This window comes from Chlorocebus sabaeus, chromosome 7 (assembly GCF_047675955.1).
Source record: "Chlorocebus sabaeus isolate Y175 chromosome 7, mChlSab1.0.hap1, whole genome shotgun sequence".
Taxonomy (NCBI): Eukaryota; Metazoa; Chordata; class Mammalia; order Primates; family Cercopithecidae; genus Chlorocebus; species Chlorocebus sabaeus.
In genome coordinates, this window is record NC_132910.1 from 116,059,552 (window position 1) to 116,080,806 (window position 21,255).

Consider the following 21,255-nt stretch of genomic DNA (forward strand, 5'->3'; position numbering starts at 1 on the left):
TTATACTCTTTTCCTCCCGGGTTTGGGAGTTGCGGCTGCTACACAGGTCACAGTTGAAATAAAAGTCCTGGGACGGCGGCTGGCGCGACACTCCCGCCCCAGCACAGCGCAGGCTCTGACTGCCAATCTGCGGGGACCGCAGTTGCCAAGGCGACTCCGGGCGGCAGGGCAGGGCGGCCATCCGTCTGTGCCCGCCCCCTCACGCCGTGACGCGCTCTCACGCTTCCGCGCCTCCTGGCGCCCCGCGACGCCTGCCATTGGCTGGCCCTGCGGGTCTCACTATCCTCACTCCATCCGCGGAGCCAATGGCTGGGACCGCCAGGGGCTCCTTCGCGCGAGTCACACGATGTCGGCAACTGCACAGACCAATCACCGCGCCGAGAAGACGGGGCGGGAGCCCTCGCAGGCCAATAACGACAGGACTGACCGCCTGGCGCACCCGGCTCCACCCCCGAGCCGGGCGAGGCAAGTTCCGAGGTCGGAACACCTGGCTGATCCTGGGTGACGGTGCCCGGCAGTCATCTCGCGGCCGTTCAGGTGAGGGGGTCGGGGGAGTGGCTCGTGAGCGAGGAAGGGGGAGCAGGTGGGCTCCCACCTGGTGCTCCGTGAGATCGAGGGGAGCGGGTTCGGGGTGCGAATGCGCGCGCTGGGCCGGACGCTGGCAGTGGTACCCGAGAAGGGGCGGAGGGAGACTGGAGTGAAGGTGGGCCTAGGGAAAGGTACGTGCTAGAAAGGAGGAAAACGGAGTGAAATTCTTCAGTGATGGAACTAGGCTAGGACATGTTTCTTGCCCTTTAAAGAGTGTTGTCTTCGGGAGATGGGACGTAGAAGACAGTTGCAGCACAGGGTGGTAGCTTGGCGAAAGTTATACAAAAGCAGGAAACACTGGAAGAAGGTAAGATGTAATGTGCTTTGGGAGTAGGGGGGTTGGGAAGGGCGTCCGAGAGGAGGTTGCTGAAGGGTGACTAGGAGTTGGATGGGAGGACATCACCTGTAAGGGAACGATATTTCCGTGGGCAGAGAGGAATGAAGCAGTAGCAACCATGGGTGATCAGATACTGTAAAAATGTGAAGTGTAGAATGGCGAGAATGTAAGAAATGAAGAGTGAAGAAGTCTGGAAGGGCCTCGTGTGCATCAGTCACAGAGGGGCTTGATCTTTATGCTTAGGGCAAGCAGTCCCTTGAACTTTGAGTGTTTTAAGGAGCTTATTTCTTATGTTTAGATTTATATAGATCCTGGCATTGCATCTTAGAGATTTAAGGTTTAAGAAGGGCAAGCTTGGAGGCAGGGCAAGTCCAGAAAATGAAGGAGCTGGTGAAATCCGTTTTAAAGTGCCAAAGGACAGAGACTGGCTGACAGCTAAACTTCAAGGTTTCTGAGAATCCACAAATAACTAAATTTATCTAGTCAGCCTGCTCCAGAGTACGCTTCCAGTCATTTAGGTTGCCCAAGAATGAGTAAAGCAAAAAGAAATTAAATTTTCCAAGACCTCGTTTCCCCTCTCCTCTTTAATTCCTTATTCAGTTAGCAACAATATATCCATTCCCTTGCTCCTTTGTGAAAAGTAAGTTCCTGAATGTTAAGTAAACCAAGTGTTTCTAAATTGGGTAAGAGTTTGAAGACTTAATCAAGGCAGCAGAGACGGGAGCGACTTAAAACGTTAGGTCTGAGAATTAAGCATTAAAGGTGGTCCAGTATTTGGTCGGGGCTTGTGAGGAGCACGTACTGAACCTTTGGACCTGCTGAGTGAGTTCGTGTGCCTCTGAACTCTCTGATTGGATATGACCAGTAAACTTGGATAATCAGATCCTGGAGTTTAGGGGAGAAGGCAAGAGGTAGAGAGGATGGATATCAGCATATTTTTAAAACAGAAAATAGTTAAGATCACCCAAGACCATCTAGAATCGTTAGAAGGGAGTAAGGAAGGCATTATTGGGAAACTTTCCAGCTTGAATTCTCATATTCTTTCTACTCTCCTGGTTGAGTTTTTGGAGTGCTGTTCTCTCTGTGCAAAACCCCTCCCTTGACCCTCTGTCCCTCGCTCTATTTTTTAACTTGTCACTTCCCTCTCCTGTTCTAGGTCTCAGTTTAGATAGCACCTTTCTCTAGAAGTTCATAGCACTGTGTATTCCCCCCTTTGTTGTTCTTATCACCTAATTTTTGATGGTTTGGACACTAGTTGTTATTACTCACTAAATTTTGTGTTTTGTGAACTCAGGGGTAAAGGCAGCAGCTGGCGCAATGAATGCACAATACTTGTCAGAGTGAATGCATTTGAGTTCCAAGAACCAAGGAAAGGCAGTATTTCAAGAAGAGAAATATCAAATCTTCCAGATTAGTCAAATAAAATAAACTCCAAAAAAAAAAAAAAAAAAAAGTTTATTGAGTTTGGCAACTGGAGATCCATAGCGATTTTTTTGTTTGTTTGTTTTTTTGAGACGGAGTCTCGCTCTGTTGCCCAGCTGGAGTGCGGTGTCGCGATCTCAGCTCCCTGCAACCTCAGCCCCCCAGGTTCAAGCAATTCTCCTGCCTCAGCCGTCCAGGTAACTGGTAATACAGGCGTGCTCCACGACACCTGGCTAATGTTTTTGTATTTTTTTGGTAGAGATGAGGGTTCACCATATTGGCCAGACTGGTCTCGAACTCCTGACCTTGTGATCCGCCCACCTCGGCCTCCTAAAGTGCTGAGATTACCAGCGTGAGCCACCGCACCCAGCCTCCTTAGTGATTTTAGTAAGAGTAAGTTCAGTGCAGTGATGACAATAGAATGCAGAGTGCAGTTGCTAGAATATAAACAGGAAATAAGAAGATAAAGACAAGTCATGTGAAATACCTTTTCAGAGGGCTTAGGTAAACTATAGGAATTATTCTCCTTGTACTCTAATACTTATTATGGGTTGTGTATATAACTATAGTATAATATAATGGATGACTGCGTGGGCTTCCCCACTTAGCATTTGTTAAGTTAATCATTAACTTAACATTAAGCATTTGTTAATGCCCGAAGCATTAGACTTCAGGCAAGTTGCTTAATCTTTCTAAACCTCAGTTATTTTATCTATAAAATGGGGATAAAATAATACCTACCTCACGAAGGTGTGGTAAGGATTGAAATTAAAATGTAAGAGCATGTAGCATGCTTTGAACACAGTTCTTGGCACAGAAAGTGCCCAATAATTGTTAGTTTCTTGTAGCTATTACATACCAGGTCCTGTACTGAGTGCTTTATATGCATTATCTCTTGGACTCACTGGAAGACCTACTGTTTTAATTTCTGTTGATGAGAAAACTGCATCACAGAGAGGTTACCGAATTTGCCCAAGGTCACAGGACAGGACTAGTAAGTGGTCTTGGTTCATCATTGTCAAATTTACTAATCACCTCGTGAAGAATTAAGATTGGATGGTTGTCTTATTTTACAACTTAGAAGATGATTGAAGACATTTTGTTGTAGGTGGGGAGCCAGATTGCAAGTAGCTCAGTGAGTTGTGTGGGTGAGTTAAGCAATCTTTTTTTTTTCGAGACAAGAGTTTTGCTGTTCATGCCCAGGCTAGAGTGCAATCTCAGCTTACTGAAACCTCCACCTCCTCAGTTCAAGTGATTGACCTGAACTCCTGACCTCAGGTGATGTGCCCGCATCAGCCTCCCAAAGGTGCTGGGATTACAGGCGTGAGCCACCATGCCCAGCTGAGTTAAGCAATCTTTATGTAGAGCTCTCCTTTGAGAAAGAAGTTGGTTGGTTCAAAGGAAGATAAATGAGACAGTGGCTTGGAAGAGGTCATGGAGGCTCGGAAGGTGTTTATCAACAAAGGAGGCTGGGCACAGTGGCTCACACCTAATCCCCACACTTTGGGAGGCTGAGATGGGAGGATCACTTGAGCCTAGGAGTTTAAGACCAGTCTGGGCAACATAGGGTGACCTCTGTCTCCACAAAAAATAAAAATAAAAAAAATTAGCCAGGCGTGGTAGTGTGTGCCTGTGGTCCCAGCTAGGAGGGGCTGAGGTGGGAGGATTGCTTGAGCCTGGGAGGTCGAGGCTGCAGTAAGCCATAATTGAGCCACTGCATTCCAGCTTGGGTAACAGAGTGAGACCCTGTCTGAAAAAAAAAAAAAAAAGAAAAGAAAGAAAAGAAAAGACGGGAATGTGTTTTTAGACGTGAGGGAATGGATTCCCTGAAGGGAGAAGGATGAAAGATAAGAAAGGATAAGTGATGGACAAGTTCTTGAGGTAAGATAAGAACACAGGAAGACTTGTCAGTCTCAGAGGAAAGAATGAATGAGCAAAGAAATTTTGAGGCTTGTAATGACACAGGATGGAACACTATAGTCACTGTGGTGTAAGTCATTTGAGATGAGTAGGACAGAAGAAGGAGGGCATGAAGTGAATTCAGATGCCTGAAGGAGTTGGCTAGGTTCTCAATATTCCTTCTGTAGAATGGGATAGGGGGTCAATTTGAGAAGTGTTGGGGAAGGGGACTTTTTAAGCACTATTTAGAACGCTTCTGAGGTTTAAAATACTCATTTTTAAATGGTCCCCAAAAATTCATAAATTAGAAGCAGCAGTGGTGAACATTTATGGAGAGTGACTTTTGAAAAGTTTATTTTTTGGTGTGTGACCTATTGAGCTTATTTATTATGTAAGTAGAACACGCTCATTTAAAAGTTTAAATTGTGCAAAAGACATAAGAAATTTTCTTTTCTCTCTTCTATAACACTATCTCCTACCCCTCCACACTGTCTTCCATAACACTCTCCCCTACCCCGCCACACTGTCTTCCACAAATCTCTCCCCTACCCCGCCACACTGTCTTCCATCACACTCTCCCCTACCCCGCCACACTCCATCTACCATCACACTCTCCCCTACCCCGCCACACTCCATCTACCATAACACTCTCCCCTACCCCGCCACACTGTCTTCCACAACACTCTCCCCTACCCCGCCATACTCCATCTTCCACAACACTCTCCCCTACCCCGCCATACTCCATCTTCCATAACACTCTCCCCTACCCCGCCACACTCCATCTTCCATAACACTCTCCCCTACCCCACCACACTCCATCTTCCATAACACTCTCCCCTACCCCGCCACACTCCATCTTCCATAACACTCTCCCCTACCCCGCCACACTGTCTTCCATAACACTCTCCCCTACCCCGCCACACTGTCTTCCACAAATCTCTCCCCTACCCCGCCACACTGTCTTCCATAACACTCTCCCCTACCCCGCCACACTCCATCTACCATAACACTCTCCCCTACCCCGCCACACTCCATCTACCATAACACTCTCCCCTACCCCGCCACACTGTCTTCCACAACACTCTCCCCTACCCCGCCATACTCCATCTTCCATAACACTCTACCGTACCCCGCCACACTCCATCTTCCATAACACTCTCCCCTACCCCACCACACTCCATCTTCCATAACACTCTCCCCTACCCCGCCACACTCCATCTTCCATAACACTCTCCCCTACCCCGCCACACTGTCTTCCATAACACTCTCCCCTACCCCGCGACACTCCATCTACCATAACACTCTCCCCTACCTCGCCACACTGTCTTCCACAACACTCTCCCCTACCCCGCCACACTCCATCCTCCATAACACTCTCCCCTACCCCGCCACACTGTCTTCCATAACACTCTCCCCTACCCCGCCACACTCCATCTACCATAACACTCTCCCCTACCCCGCCACACTCCATCTTCCATAACACTCTCCCCTACCCCGCCACACTGTCTTCCATAACACTCTCCCCTACCCCGCCACACTCCATCTTCCATCACACTCTCCCCTACCTCGCCACACTCCATCTACCATAACACTCTCCCCTACCCCGCCACACTGTCTTCCACAACACTCTCCCCTACCCCGCCATACTCCATCTTCCATAACACTCTCCCCTACCCCGCCACACTCCATCTACCATAACACTCTCCCCTACCCCGCCACACTGTCTTCCACAACACTCTCCCCTACCCCGCCACACTCAGTTCTCCATAAAACTATCTCCTAGTCGCCCCACTATCTTCCATAACACTCTCCCCTACCCCGCCACACTGTCTTCCATAACACTTTCCCCTACCCCGCCACACTGTCTTCCATCACACTCTCCCCTACCCCGCCACACTGTCTTCCATAACACTCTCCCCTACCCCGCGACACTCCATCTACCATAACACTCTCCCCTACCCCACCACACTCCATCTTCCACAACACTCTCCCCTATCCCGCCACACTGTCTTCCATAACACTCTCCCCTACCCCGCCAAACTCCATCTACCATAACACTCTCCCCTACCCCACCACACTCCATCTTCCATAACACTCTCCCCTACACCGCCACACTGTCTTCCGTAACACTCTCCCCTACCCCACCACACTCCATCTTCCATAACACTCTCCCCTACACCGCCACACTGTCTTCCGTAACACTCTCCTCTACCCCACCACACTCCATCTTCCATAACACTCTCCCCTACACCGCCACACTGTCTTCCATAACACTCTCCCCTACCCCGCCACACTGTCTTCCATAACACTCTCCCCTACCTCGCCACACTGTCTTCCACAACACTCTCCCCTACCCCGCCACACTCCATCTACCATAACACTCTCCCCTACCTCGCCACACTGTCTTCCACAACACTCTCCCCTACCCCGCCACACTCCATCCTCCATAACACTCTCCCCTACCCCGCCACACTCCATCTTCCATAACACTCTCCCCTACCCCGCCACACTCCATCTTCCATAACACTCTCCCCTACCCCGCCACACTGTCTTCCATAACACTCTCCCCTACCCCGCCACACTGTCTTCCATAACACTCTCCCGTACCTCGCCACACTCCATCTTCCATAACACTCTCCCCTACCCCGCCACACTCCATCTACCATAACACTTTCCCCTACCCCGCCACACTGTCTTCCATAACACTCCCCCTACCCCGCCACACTGTCTTCCACAACACTCCCCCTACCCCGCCACACTGTCTTCCACAACACTCCCCCTACCCAGCCACACTGTCTTCCACAACACTCTCCCCTACCCCGCCACACTCCATCTTCCATAACACTCTCCCCTACCCCGCCACACTCCATCTTCCATAACACTCTCCCCTACACCGCCACACTCCATCTACCATAACACTCTCCCCTAACCCGCCACACTCCATCTACCATAACACTCTCCCCTACCCCGCCACACTCCATCTTCCATAACACTCTCCCCTACCCCGCCACACTGTCTTCCATAACACTCTCCCCTACCCCGCCACACTGTCTTCCATAACACTCTCCCGTACCTCGCCACACTCCATCTTCCATAACACTCTCCCCTACCCCGCCACACTCCATCTACCATAACACTTTCCCCTACCCCGCCACACTGTCTTCCATAACACTCCCCCTACCCCGCCACACTGTCTTCCACAACACTCCCCCTACCCCGCCACACTGTCTTCCACAACACTCTCCCCTACCCCGCCACACTCCATCTTCCATAACACTCTCCCCTACCCCGCCACACTCCATCCTCCATAACACTCTCCCCTACCCCGCCACACTGTCTTCCATAACACTCTCCCCTACCCCGCCACACTGTCTTCCACAACACTCTCCCCTACCCCGCCACACTCCATCCTCCATAACACTCTCCCCTACCCCGCCACACTGTCTTCCATAACACTCTCCCCTACCCCACCACACTGTCTTCCACAACACTCTCCCCTACCCCGCCACACTGTCTTCCATAACACTCTCCCCTATCCCGCCACACTGTCTTCCATAACACTCTCCCCTACCCCGCCACACTGTCTTCCACAACACTCTCCCCTACCCCGCCACACTCCATCCTCCATAACACTCTCCCCTACCCCGCCACACTGTCTTCCATAACACTCTCCCCTACCCCGCCACACTGTCTTCCACAACACTCTCCCCTACCCCGCCATACTCCATCTACCATAACACTCTCCCCTACCCCGCCATACTACATCTTCCATAACACTCTCCCCTACCCCGCCACACTCCATCTACCATAACACTCTCCCCTACCCCGCCACACTCCATCTACCATAACACTCTCCCCTACCCCGCCACACTCCATCTTCCATAACACTCTCCCCTACCCCGCCACACTGTCTTCCATAACACTCTCCCCTACCCCGCCACACTGTCTTCCATAACACTCTCCCCTACCCCGCCACACTGTCTTCCATAACACTCTCCCCTACCCCGCCACACTGTCTTCCATAACACTCTTCCCTACCCCGCCACACTGTCTTCCATAACACTCTCCCCTACCCCGCCACACTCCATCTACCATAACACTCTCCCCTACCCCGCCACACTGTCTTCTATAACACTCTCCCCTACCCCGCCATACTCCATCTTCCATAACACTCTCCTCTACTCCGCCACACTCCATCTTCCATAACACTCTCCCCTACCCCGCCACACTCCATCTGCCATAACACTCTCCCCTACACGGCCACACTCCATCTACCATAACACTCTTCCCTACACCGCCACACTGTCTTCCATAACACTCTCCCCTACCCCGCCACACTGTCTTCCATAACACTCTCCCCTACCCCGCCACACTGTCTTCCATAACACTCTCCCCTACCCCGCCACACTCCATCTTCCATAACACTCTCCCCTACCCCGCCACACTGTCTTCTATAACACTCTCCCCTACCCCGCCATACTCCATCTTCCATAACACTCTCCCCTACCCCGCCACACTCCATCTGCCATAACACTCTCCCCTACCCCGCCACACTCCATCTGCCATAACACTCTCCCTTACCCCACCACACTCCATCTTCCACAACACTCTCCCCTACCCCGCCACACTCCATCTTCCATAACACTCTCCCCTACCCCGCCACACTCCATCTTCCATAACACTCTCCCCTACACCGCCACACTCCATCTACCATAACACTCTCCCCTAACCCGCCACACTCCATCTACCATAACACTCTCCCCTACCCCGCCACACTGTCTTCCATAACACTCTCCCCTACCCCGCCACACTGTCTTCCATAACACTCTCCCGTACCTCGCCACACTCCATCTTCCATAACACTCTCCCCTACCCCGCCACACTCCATCTACCATAACACTTTCCCCTACCCCGCCACACTGTCTTCCATAACACTCCCCCTACCCCGCCACACTGTCTTCCACAACACTCCCCCTACCCCGCCACACTGTCTTCCACAACACTCCCCCTACCCAGCCACACTGTCTTCCACAACACTCTCCCCTACCCCGCCACACTCCATCTTCCATAACACTCTCCCCTACCCCGCCACACTCCATCCTCCATAACACTCTCCCCTACCCCGCCACACTGTCTTCCATAACACTCTCCCCTACCCCGCCACACTGTCTTCCACAACACTCTCCCCTACCCCGCCATACTCCATCTTCCACAACACTCTCCCCTACCCCGCCACACTCCATCTTCCGTAACACTCTCCCCTACCGCACCACGCTCTGTTCTCCATAACACTATCTCCTACCCGATCACACACCTGTTTTCCTAGAAATCACCACTCTAAATTATTCCCTTTGTAACCAACCATATGTACATTTTCTGTTTCTGTGTGTCTCTATATGTACATATGCATAGAAGTGCATAGATAAAATATATATCCTTTTCAAAAAATCTTATGTGGGACTCTGGCTATGCATATTATTCTGTAACTTGTTATTTGGATTAACACTGTATCTTAGACATCTTTCTATGTAGAGCAGATAGATCATCCTTGTTCTTTTAATTGGCTTTATAATTGTCAATGGAAGGACTTAATTTATTTAACCCATACCTTGTTGATGGCTTGTGTTTTACTTTTATTTTTTCCTGTTTTTGCTGTTACAAGAAATGCTTCCTTCTATCTTTGTGTATCTGCCTTTGTACCCTTGAATGAGAAAGTTGCTGCTTCAAAGGATGTGTTCATTTTGAATTATGATAGGTGTTGCTTATTTTTCCTCCAGTGATATTCTGATGTATCCCCCCTGCCCACAATGTATGGTCATGCCTGTTTTCTTACCCCCTTACCAGTACTGGACATTGGGCACTAATAAACTTTTAAAGATGTGCTACTCAGGCTAAAAGTTTCTCTTTGTTTTAGGGTGCATTTCCTCATTTGAATGAAGTGAAGATTCTTCCTTGTTTATTGACCATTTGTCTTTATTTTTCTGTGAACTGCTTTTGTCATTTTTCTATTGTCTTTTTTGTCTTTTTTCTAAATCTCACTTTGTAGCCGTTTGTTGTAAAATGTTGGAAATATTTTTCCCAGTTTGTCATTTTATCTTTGACTTTGTTTATGACTGTCTTTCTGTTACCCAGTAGGAAGTACTTAATTTTTATGTACTCGTATTTGGTAGGCTTTTTCTTTATAGGTTCTTTTGGCTGTAAATGATAACATTTAAACCCAGCTATTGCTCATTTAAATTAGACGCTTTTCCATGAGAACCACACTGACGATTTCTTTAAATATAGCTTGAAAAAAATTTTCCCCTATTCTTTTAGCTATTGTTCTTGAAAATAATGTGTTTTTACAGGAATATCTACAAATGGAAATGGTGATGATGTCCAGCAAATTTTTTAAAATGGTGTAAAACCATTTGTATTCCTTTAGTAATTTTTTGGTAAAAAATTTGTACTCCTTTAGTAATTATTTTTAAAATGATCAGAGGATGCATTTTTAATTGTTTTATTTTTTGAATTATTGTTTAACTTATTATATGTATTCATTTCTACAGAATTATAAGGCTGTCTGCAGAGATTTGAAAAATGGCAACAAATGAAAGTGTCAGCATCTTTAGTTCAGCATCCTTGGCTGTGGAATATGTAGATTCACTTTTACCTGAGAATCCTCTGCAAGAACCATTTAAAAATGCTTGGAACTATATGTTGAATAATTATACAAAGTTCCAGATTGCAACATGGGGATCCCTTATAGTTCATGAAGCCCTTTATTTCTCGTTCTGTTTACCTGGATTTTTATTTCAATTTATACCTTATATGAAAAAATACAAAATTCAGAAGGTGAGTATAAGGGACTAGAAATAGAATATTATTAATGTTGCTGAATATTTTAAAAGTAAATAGGGCTTTGTTTTGTGAGGCTAAATCAGTGATATACAATAGAAATATAATGAAGCCATGTGTGTAATTTTAAATTTTCTAGTAGAATACATAGAAAACGTAAAAATAAATAAAATAATTTCATAATGTGTATTATTTAACTCAGTAAGTGTAAACTATTGCTGGGTACAGGGTCCATGCCTGTAATTCCAGCACTTTGGGAGGCCAAGGCAGGAGGATTGCTTGAGGCCAGGAGTTCAAGACCATCCTGGGAAACCTAGCAAGACCCTGTCTCTACAAAAAAAATACAAAAATACCCAAGCATGGTAATGTAAGTTCTAGCTACTTATGAGACTGAAGCAGAAGGATTGCACCACTATACTCTAGCGCAGGTGACAGAGTGAGACCTTGTCTCAAAAAAGAATAAGAAATAAATGTAAATTATTATTTCAACCAGTAATCAAAATTTAAAAAATGCTTAATGAGATATTTAATAAGTCTTTGCAATCCCGTGTGTATTTTACATTAATTTTAGTCTATCTCAATTTAGGCTAGCCATGTTTAAAGTGTTTGGTAGCCACATGTTACTAGCTGAATTGAATAACACAGTTCTAGGTCATTATTGATAATAGTTCAAGAATAGTTTATTAAATTGGGCTTTAAGTAGATGTGATGGTTACCTAATTTAAGTTTACAAATTTTAATGTTTAAGCTAGCTGGAAAGGAAAGGTATGGTGATTTGTGCATATTTTTCAGTTCACCCCAACTCTATGTTCCAGCAAATCTCAGGGACTGTTAATACAGTATGACCTTGATCAGGGCTATCAAAGTTTTTTTCCCCTAAATATATGATAGGTAGTTCTGCAGTATTCATATCATCCCAAATAAGGAGGTGAAGCTCCTCGTTTCTGGATATTTGCTTCATTGCACTAAATGTTGAGAGGTCGCTATGTACATGACAAGGTGAAATCTAGTGTGTAGTCTATGAGCTTGACATGAGAATTTGGCGTAGCTTATTAGAAAGATGAATTATTTGTTAGCATTTGGTAAGCTGATGATAGTTTTTAGTGTTTACTGTTTACTTTTCAGAAAAAGTCGTTCCAAACTAAAATTCAAGGGCACACAGTCTTGGTAGAAAGTAGACCGCTGAGAGTATTCATCTATGGAAAGTAATTTCCATTCACTCAGTACAATTGGCCCTCCTTATTCATAGGTTATGTATCCATGGATCCAACCAACTGCAGATCAGAAATATTCAGGGGAAAAAATTGTGTCTATACTTTACATGTACAGTCTTTTTTTTTCTTTGTCCTTATTCCAAATAACAACTATTTATAGAGCATTTGCATTTTATTAAGTATTATAAGTGGTGTAGAGATTATTTCAAGTATACGGGAGGATATGTGTAGGTTATAGGTTATGTCAAATACTATGTCATTTTGTATCAAGCCAGATTTTGGTATTTGCAGAAAGTCCCAGAACCAATCCCCCAAAGATACCAAGGGACAACTGTATATATTTTGGATGGCAGTCTGTACACATTCTCTGTTATCATTCTGTTAGTTTCACAGCCTCTCCCAGAGGCTCACTTTAAGCAAGTGTTAATATTAATCCTCTCTGGGGATAATACAGGGGTCAGATGACGGCGGACTCCAGGCCAAAGGTGAAAAGAGCAAAGGGTAAAGGTGAAGGAAATGAAAAATAATGTAACCCAAAGGAGAGTATTCTGTGACCCTCAATTAAGGTCACAGAAGTTCCAAAGTGCTTTTTAGAAAAGCACCTGCTTTGAAAGGCAGATTTAAGTTTGGATGTCTAAGTTCTAATGCACCTTTAGGGTGATTGTGGCTGCCATGTGTCACCTAATGATTTATTTATAGAGCTGATGCATTGTATGGCTGGCCAGGCAAAAGCATCCTTTTTCTCCTTCACTGCACTTTGCCAGTGACTCATTGGTTGGAAGTAGTAACCTTTCCAGAGAGAGGAAGAGCTTATTCAGGCAAGGGTATATGAGCAGCTTTAAAATATAGTGTGGCAAAGGAAAGAATAAGCTGTAGTCTAGTTGGTCAGAACTAGTTGTTTATGAACAGATTGAAAGGCCGGGTAATACGGTTTCAAGTCTGTACTCAGCAAGTCTTTACGTTTCATAGGCATTAAAGTCCATGCTTTGAGCATTTTTGATAAAACGTGATTTTAAATCAGGACTAGTTTTCACAAGTTAAAGGCGTTTTAAAAGAAACCAAAATATCAATACAAATTAATTACAGGTTTATGCATTTTGAAGGCAGATACCCTGATTAACATTGAGGGTATCAATTGTTTAAGAGAAAATATTTGAGAATTATATTTAACATATGCAATAAATGTTTTTATTCTTAAAATTGTCAAAAAGAAGAAGCTGGTGGTGGTGATGAAATAGTTCTAAAGACTTTCTGCTTTCAAACAGGACAGACAGCTGGAGAGCTAACGCACATCCTTGCTAATTAGGGGAAATTTCACAGGAATGAAAAAGTAAAGCAGACTTTGCAGGATCTGTTTCTTTCAAAAAAAAATCATAAATCTTAGTAATTCTCCAAAAATTTTCCTCAAAGATAAATGTACTAAAAATATTATTTCTAAATAGTATGTGGCCCTTGTAAAGGTATTCCTTTGTATTAAGTACAGTTATGCATAAAGTAAAATGTGGTAAACTTTCATTTTGCACTAGGTATGAATTTGTATTGCTAACTATCTTTGTAACTAATTTATGTATACTCTAAATGGTATAGCATGTGATTTTATTATAGTTGATTAACTTGGTAATTTCTGTAACTACATCGATATCACAGTCTATCTGGGAAATTAAGTCTGTTAGCCATAGTTTCTGTGGGAGACAGTCTATTGCCAAATGAAGCCTGAATCTTTCATTTATTTTGTCCCCAATTACAGAGTGGAGGTTTAGAGGAGTGGGGTTAGATAATGCTCAGATTAGAAATACAAAGGCAGTTGTCAGATCCTCTCATTTTACTGTTGAAGAAACTGAGTTGTAAACATTACAAGAACTAGTTAACTGGTGAGTAGCAGCCCTGGTATTAGAGCACAAGTCTCTGGATTGATTCTTAGTTCGGTGCTTTTCCTATTTTTGTTGGGAAGATATCCCTTAAAGAATTTCAAGAACAGAACTGGATCTGGAGACCTAGATTTAAGTTAGTCCTACTTCTGCTAATAACTGCATGTGTGACCCTCCCCAAGCTGGTTGACCTCTTTGGGCTTCTACTGATGCTCAGTAGTTCCCGTAGTTTGAATATCATGTTGAAATAAAATAGTTTTGGCCGGGCGCGGTGGCTCAAGCCTGTAATCCCAGCACTTTGGGAGGCCGAGACGGGCGGATCACGAGGTCAGGAGATCGAGACCATCCTGGCTAACACAGTGAAACCCCATCTCTACTAAAAAATACAAAAATCTAGCCGGGCGAGGTGGCGGGCACCTGTAGTCCCAGCTACTCGGGAGGCTGAGGCAGGAGAATGGCGTGAACCCGGGAGGCGGAGCTTGCAGTGAGCCGAGATCGCGCCACCGCACTCCAGCCTGGGTGACAGAGCAAGACTCCGTCCAAAAAAAATAAAATAAAAAAAGAAATAAAATAGTTTTGTTGACAGATTTCTGAGTTTTTCAGCAGTGACGTTTAAAACGAAGCAATAACTGGTATTTATTGTCACCATCCTTTTGTAAAACCCAAAGCACTTTTTTTATATCTTAAGTGCAGTCCTATAAATTGAATACATTTAGTTAGTTTTTGTTTTGTTTTGTTTTGCTTTGTTTTTTATAATGGCTTGCTAAGCAAATGGGTATCCTGATGAGGTCTTATGAACATCTCATGTTGATCTAACTTTTGTCATTTTGACTGGAATCTGTGAACTCCGTAATCAGGACACATCTCTGTACCTCTCAACACAGAGTTTGTAATTCTGTCATTGGATATGAACAAAAGTGCACTTATTTATTGGAATGAATACCACTGAGTGCCTGGAAGCATCGACTTAAACTGTGTACAAGGCTTCCAGTGCTTGGTGTACAACTTCTTCCATTGCGGACACCCACCTGTAATCTTAGCATATTATATTTCTTCTTCTCTGAAACTTCTGGTAAAAGAAGTGAAGTGAATGATGTGTGGCAGCAAACACTGGAGAATTATTCATTCTGTAGTGTTTCTTTGTTTGAGATCATTATGGCTGGGTGCGTCTGTTAACAGTTTCTTCACCTAAAGTAGTGATAGTAGTTGTCAAGAATTTAGAAGGTAAAGATTCCTGAGTCTTAGTTACTATAAAGTTAACATTTAACTGACATAGAATTAAGGTCCAACATAAACAGAGAAAAAATTAGGTCAAGTTAAACTCTGATAGCAGAGACTAATATTAGATATTGTGATTTTTCTCCATAGGATAAGCCAGAGACATGGGAAAACCAATGGAAATGTTTCAAAGTTCTTCTCTTTAATCACTTCTGTATCCAGCTGCCTTTGATTTGTGGAACCTATTATTTTACAGAGTATTTCAATATTCCTTATGATTGGGAAAGAATGCCAAGATGGTATGTAGATAAAAATTTGGCTTTTACACGCAATGGTGGCTTATTCAATTAAGTTATAGTTAATGTTTACCCTTTTTCTTAATTTTAATTAATGTTTGTTCTAAACTTTGGAAGTAAATAAATAGTAGAAAACTAAACCATAGTAAAATCTTAAAATGTTTCCATTTTTACATCTTTTAAATATTTTATTGGAAGGTGAGCATCTAGTATCAGAAGTTTCCATAACGTCTTTTGTATGTTTATATACATATGTAAGTGCTTATGTTGACAAAAAATATGTCACATTTTAAATTTAAAATAAATGAAATATATGAGAATCATTTATGAGGTTTATAGAAATTGTGTTCATATAAACAAAAATATGTACATATATATATACACATATATAGACACACACATATATATACTCATGCATCACTTATCAGGGATACCTCTTGTGAAATGTGTCATTAGGCAAGTTGTGCAAACATTGTAATGAAATGATATTGGTCTAGTGGGCAGTCTCTTTAACCTTACATCAGATTATAAAGCTGTATCTGGTGGTTTTGAGAATTTATTTATGAATATATCCAATTAGGTCAACCTGGTAACCTGGGGTGTTTAGTTTTATGTAATGTCTCAAGCATCCCCACTGAAAGTCTGGATAGTTTAAGTAAACATTATTTCTTACACATTACAACATTTTTATCTTAAAGGTATTTTCTTTTGGCAAGATGCTTTGGCTGTGCAGTCATTGAAGATACTTGGCACTATTTTCTGCATAGACTCTTACACCACAAAAGAATATACAAATATATTCATAAAGTTCATCATGAGTTTCAGGTATGTGAGAGTTATATTTAATTCTTTCTGTTCAAGGCAAAATGTCTGTTTTCATTGCCCGAGCATGTTTCTAAAATTGTTGGTGACGTTTTTATTTTCTTTTCCTTTGGCATGATTATTAAGAACAACACACACACATACAAACAAGTCAATTCTACACATTGTCTTCATTATTTAAATTTCATGGTAAAGTGAGATCTGAAAGAAAAGTATTACATGAAAGTTTGGACTTCCGTCCTTGTGGACAGTGCTACACTGGCACAGCTAGATCCTCACATTGCTAACTCCCACAAAAACAGTAACTTTTATTAGAACTGCCTTTTTTTGGGGGGGGGTGGAGATGGAGTTTTGTTCTTGTTGTCCAGTCTGGACTGCAATGGCATGAGCTCAGCTCACTGCAGCCTTCACCTCCTGGGTTCAAGTGATTCTCCTGCCTCAGCTTCTCAAGTAGCTGGGATTACAGGCATGCGTCACCACACGTGGCTAATTTTGTATTTTTAGTAGAGACGGGATTTCACTATGTTGGTCAGGCTGGTCTCGAACTCCTGACCTTGGGTGATCCACCCACCTTGAACTCCCAAAGTACTGGGATTACAGGTGTGAGCTACCATGCCCAGCCTATTAGAATTGCTTTGATGTAGTTTTATCAAACTGGCTATGTATGTTTTGCATTGATCGTGGTTACATGGTATGCAAGTGTATGGCTAGATAAATCATCATTACATATAGAATCAATATAACTTTGTAAAACTTTATGCATAAATAGAATATATGTATTAGTGAAGTTCTCCAGTGAAGCAGAATCGTTGGGGCATATATACACAGAGAGAGAGATTTATTTTAAGGAATTGGCTCATGCAAGTGTGGGGCTATCAAGTCTGAAATCTGTAAAGCAGGCTACAGACTGGAAATCCGGGTAAGAATTGTTGCAGCATTGGGTCCAAATTCTGTGGAGCAGCAAGTTGGAAACTCAGGCAGGGTTTCGGTGTTGCAGTCTTAAGAATCCTTCTTCGGGAAATCTCAGCCTTTATCCTGAAGGCCTTCAAATGATTGGATGAAGTCCACCCTCATTATGAAGGGTAATCACCTTTACTCAGAGTCTACTGATTTAAATGTTAACAGCATCTAAAAAATACCTTCACAACAACATCTAGACTGATATTAATCAAACAGTTGGATATCGTAGCCTAGCCAAGTTGACACATAAAATTAACCATCACAATAGCTAAGAAATGAAGAATTTCTTACCTGTTTGTTTTAGGCTCCATTTGGAATGGAAGCTGAATATGCACATCCTTTGGAGACTCTAATTCTTGGAACTGGATTTTTCATTGGCATCGTGCTTTTGTGTGATCATGTAATTCTTCTTTGGGCATGGGTGACCATTCGTTTATTAGAAACTATTGATGTCCATAGGTGAGTATCGATTTCTGTTCAGGTATAAAATATAATGAAATATATTTATTTTCATGGCTGTCAGATTATCATATTTCTAAGTAGACTAATAGGAGAAGTTAATCTTCTTAATGTTATATTAAGAAAACATAATTGTTGGATGTAAGTTTAAATAATAGATGTTTTTACATTCTAGCCTATGCTGTTATAATTTTTGTAGTGATAATGTGTTATTAGGGCAAATATATATTTAGGACAAGCAATTTCTTTATCCTTCTGTAATAAACCTAAACCTAACTCATATTTGAAAAAAATATCAAAGCATTCAGCCTTCATTGAGTAAGACTTTCTAATCTCTACTCTTCAGCACTGATAAAAGCACTTGCAAGGTGAAACTACTGCTTGTAGTATGTACATATTTCAAATGCTTCCTTTCTGTTGACTGGAAGACATTTTGTGGTAAATTATTTATATTGAATGCCTTCTGAAATGCTTATTCTAATTGTTCATAATTTTTAAATTATATGTTCATTGCATTTTGACTTGGGACATACTTCTGTACTCATGAATGCAGAATATCAAATTCTAAGGATTATTTTTAAAGTGCTAAAGTAGCAAAATTAATGCTTCTAGTCCTAGGCACAGAATATTCTCCTGTAGAAAAATTGTAATTGACATTTCTTTCATTTTTTTTTCTATCCATTGTTTCTTTCTGCTTTCCTTCCTCTAAGCCCCTCAAAGGAAGAAAGGATTAGAGAGATTCACATAAGTATAACTGGATGTCTGATTGTAGATATGTAGTTAGAAATAAAGGGGCATACTTTAAATGGGACTCTTTTTTGAAGGCATTTGTCTTCTCCCAACTATAGGAAAGTACACTGGTATTTTGGTTAATTGTGGTACATTTGATTCCAACTTGTCATTGCCTAAAAAACTAAATGAAGTTGCTATACAGGGATTCTTGGGCCTGCCTTTTTTAATACTTGATACTAATTTTATGTGACTTTCCCTAAAAAACATATTTAGTGTTTTGGGCTTCATTTACAAGTGTTATAGATTATGGTGAGAAAGCTTCCTCTAAAACATAAAACAAAATTAATTCTTAAAAATCTGTGTCTAAAATTCATTACTATAATCCCTCTCTTCCATCATTCACATGTTTTATCATAAAATAAATTATTTTCATAGATTTTTTTTTAAGGATTTTTTTTCTTAGAGTGGTTTCTAGAATATACACCATTTTCTGTGTTTGCTGTTTGTGAACATCTTAGGAATAAAGTGGTCTAGGCAAAGTGGAATGTCATCTAAATTGGTTAATGTGAACACATGATTATTAATAGAAACAACAATTATTTGAGATGTATTTATTCCTTAATAATCTTTATCATTTTTGTTTCAGTGGTTATGATATTCCTCTCAACCCTTTAAATCTGATCCCTTTCTATGCTGGTTCTCGGCATCATGATTTCCATCACATGAACTTCATTGGAAACTATGCTTCAACATTTACATGGTGGGATCGAATTTTTGGAACAGACTCTCAATATCATGCCTATTATGAAAAGAGGAAGAAGTTTGAGAAAAAGACTGAATAAATGTCTCATGTAAACCTTCCTGAAAGATAAACGTTTTCCTGAATTCAGAAGCTAGTAGCTAACATTGCTTCTGGAGAGCAGAAATAAGCATGTCTTCTGGCTACTAAGTGATAAAAAGAACATTAACAACCTTTAATTACCTTCCTAGTGAGAACTTTTTCTACTTTACCTACAAGTTCTATATATGTAGAAATGAATGAATATATATTTAAGTACAGTTTTCATGAGAAAGTTTTAAAGGCCATGTTCCTAAGCTTCCAAGAAGGTTTTGGGTACTAGAAGTATTAATCTATGGCTTTTCTCCCAGTAAAACCATAGGCCTGAAGTTGACATTGGTCTTTAAATCTTTTAGATACATCTGGTCATTTCAGAAAATTCTTCATAGTGGTGTTGGCCTTATATTTAACTTTTTTGGTTTTTTTCTAGATGAAGCCACACTCTGTGGCCTAGGCTGGAGTGTAGCGGCACAATCTCAGCTCACTGCAACCTCTGCCTCCCAGTTCAGGCAATTCTCCTGCCTCAGCCTCCCAAGTAGCTGGGATTACAGGCAGCCACCACCATGCCCAGCTAATTTTTGTATTTTTGTAGAGATGAGGTTTCACGATGTTGGCCAGGCTGGTCTTGAACTTCTGCCCTCAAGTGATCTGCCCACCTTGGCCTCCCAAAGTGCTGAGATTATAGGTATAAGCCACTGCGCCCAGCCTTTTTAACATTAAGCATGTTTTGGAATTTACCTAAAGATCAAAATGTCATGGATTGAACCTCATCAATTGATGGCAGTGAGTGACTGAAGCTTCCAAATCAAGAAAAGCCAGCACCAAGAACTTCCATTCTAATCTAGAGCTGACCAGTTTGAGCTGATTCTCTTTGAAGAGTCCTTGATTGCAGTGCAGTACTGGCATTTCTGAGTGGATGTAAGTGGAGTATTTTAGTCTAAAGGCTTTTCAAGTTACTTGAATTTTTTAAAAAATTGAGGAGCTTTATTTCTATTTACCCTTTCTTTTTTGTATATCAAATTTCCATTGTCATTAAAAACTGTATCTTGAAAGTTTGTGAACTGACTTGCTGTATTTGCACTTTGAGCTCTTGAAATAAATGTGATTTTTGTCTGATTATCTGGTTTCCAGTTTTAAACGTTGTCACCTTTTATTCTTAAAATTGAAAGTACAGAAATTAAGTTATTAAGTTTTACAATAAAAGGATTGGTTTCTATTTTTTTTTTAAGTGCTTCCTTTGCCGAAGTGTTTCCTTGCTGTTTGAACGTGAATTTTTCAGGTTTAATTATTGTGGGAAATCGTCTTGACCTAGTAAAGCACTACTTATGGAAGCAGCTCTTTTCCCTGCTTAGATAATGTGTGTTTTCTGTACAGTTGAAGAATAGAGCTAAACTTTTCAGGACTGATAGAATCTCAAGTATCTAAGTTGTAACTCATCAAGGGTTGGTAATTCTTAGATATGGTGGTAATTATTTTTATTTTTTTAACTGTGGAGTCATTATCTGGTGACTTCCTTTTTTTTTTCTTTTTTTGAAAGCTTACACAGTAAAGATGTCCAAGTAAGGGATTCAGATACTTAAAACTGATAAAATGTTTTGTTTGTAGGTCACGCTTTATACCTTGTATGTGGTTCATATGTCCACCGTGTGTATGTGTGTGTATGTGTGTAAATTTGTTACAGCCCTCAAGCAACAAATTTGGGGCTGGCTGCAATTAAAATTGTGCTGTTTGCTACAAATAGAGCTATCATACGATCCAGAAATCC

General features: G+C 42.2%; 1 protein-coding gene across 3 annotated transcripts; it reads left to right on the plus strand.

Moving 5' to 3' along the window:
* Window positions 1–409: 409 nt before the first annotated feature.
* MSMO1 (methylsterol monooxygenase 1) lies at window positions 410–20,609 on the plus strand. Of its 3 annotated transcripts, XM_037993577.2 has the most exons (7): window positions 450–537; window positions 801–895; window positions 10,795–11,080; window positions 15,534–15,682; window positions 16,378–16,504; window positions 17,766–17,920; window positions 19,299–20,609. In XM_037993577.2, exons 3-7 carry the CDS (start codon window positions 10,826–10,828, stop codon window positions 19,492–19,494), a joined length of 882 nt encoding a protein of 293 aa, XP_037849505.1. In that variant the 5' UTR covers window positions 450–537; window positions 801–895; window positions 10,795–10,825; the 3' UTR covers window positions 19,495–20,609. The 3 variants fall into 3 exon arrangements, with proteins under 3 accessions (XP_007998396.1, XP_007998398.1, XP_037849505.1); XM_008000205.3 differs by lacking the exon at window positions 801–895 and having other exon boundaries at window positions 410–537; XM_008000207.3 differs by lacking the exons at window positions 801–895; window positions 10,795–11,080 and having other exon boundaries at window positions 424–537.
* Window positions 20,610–21,255: the final 646 nt, after the last annotated feature.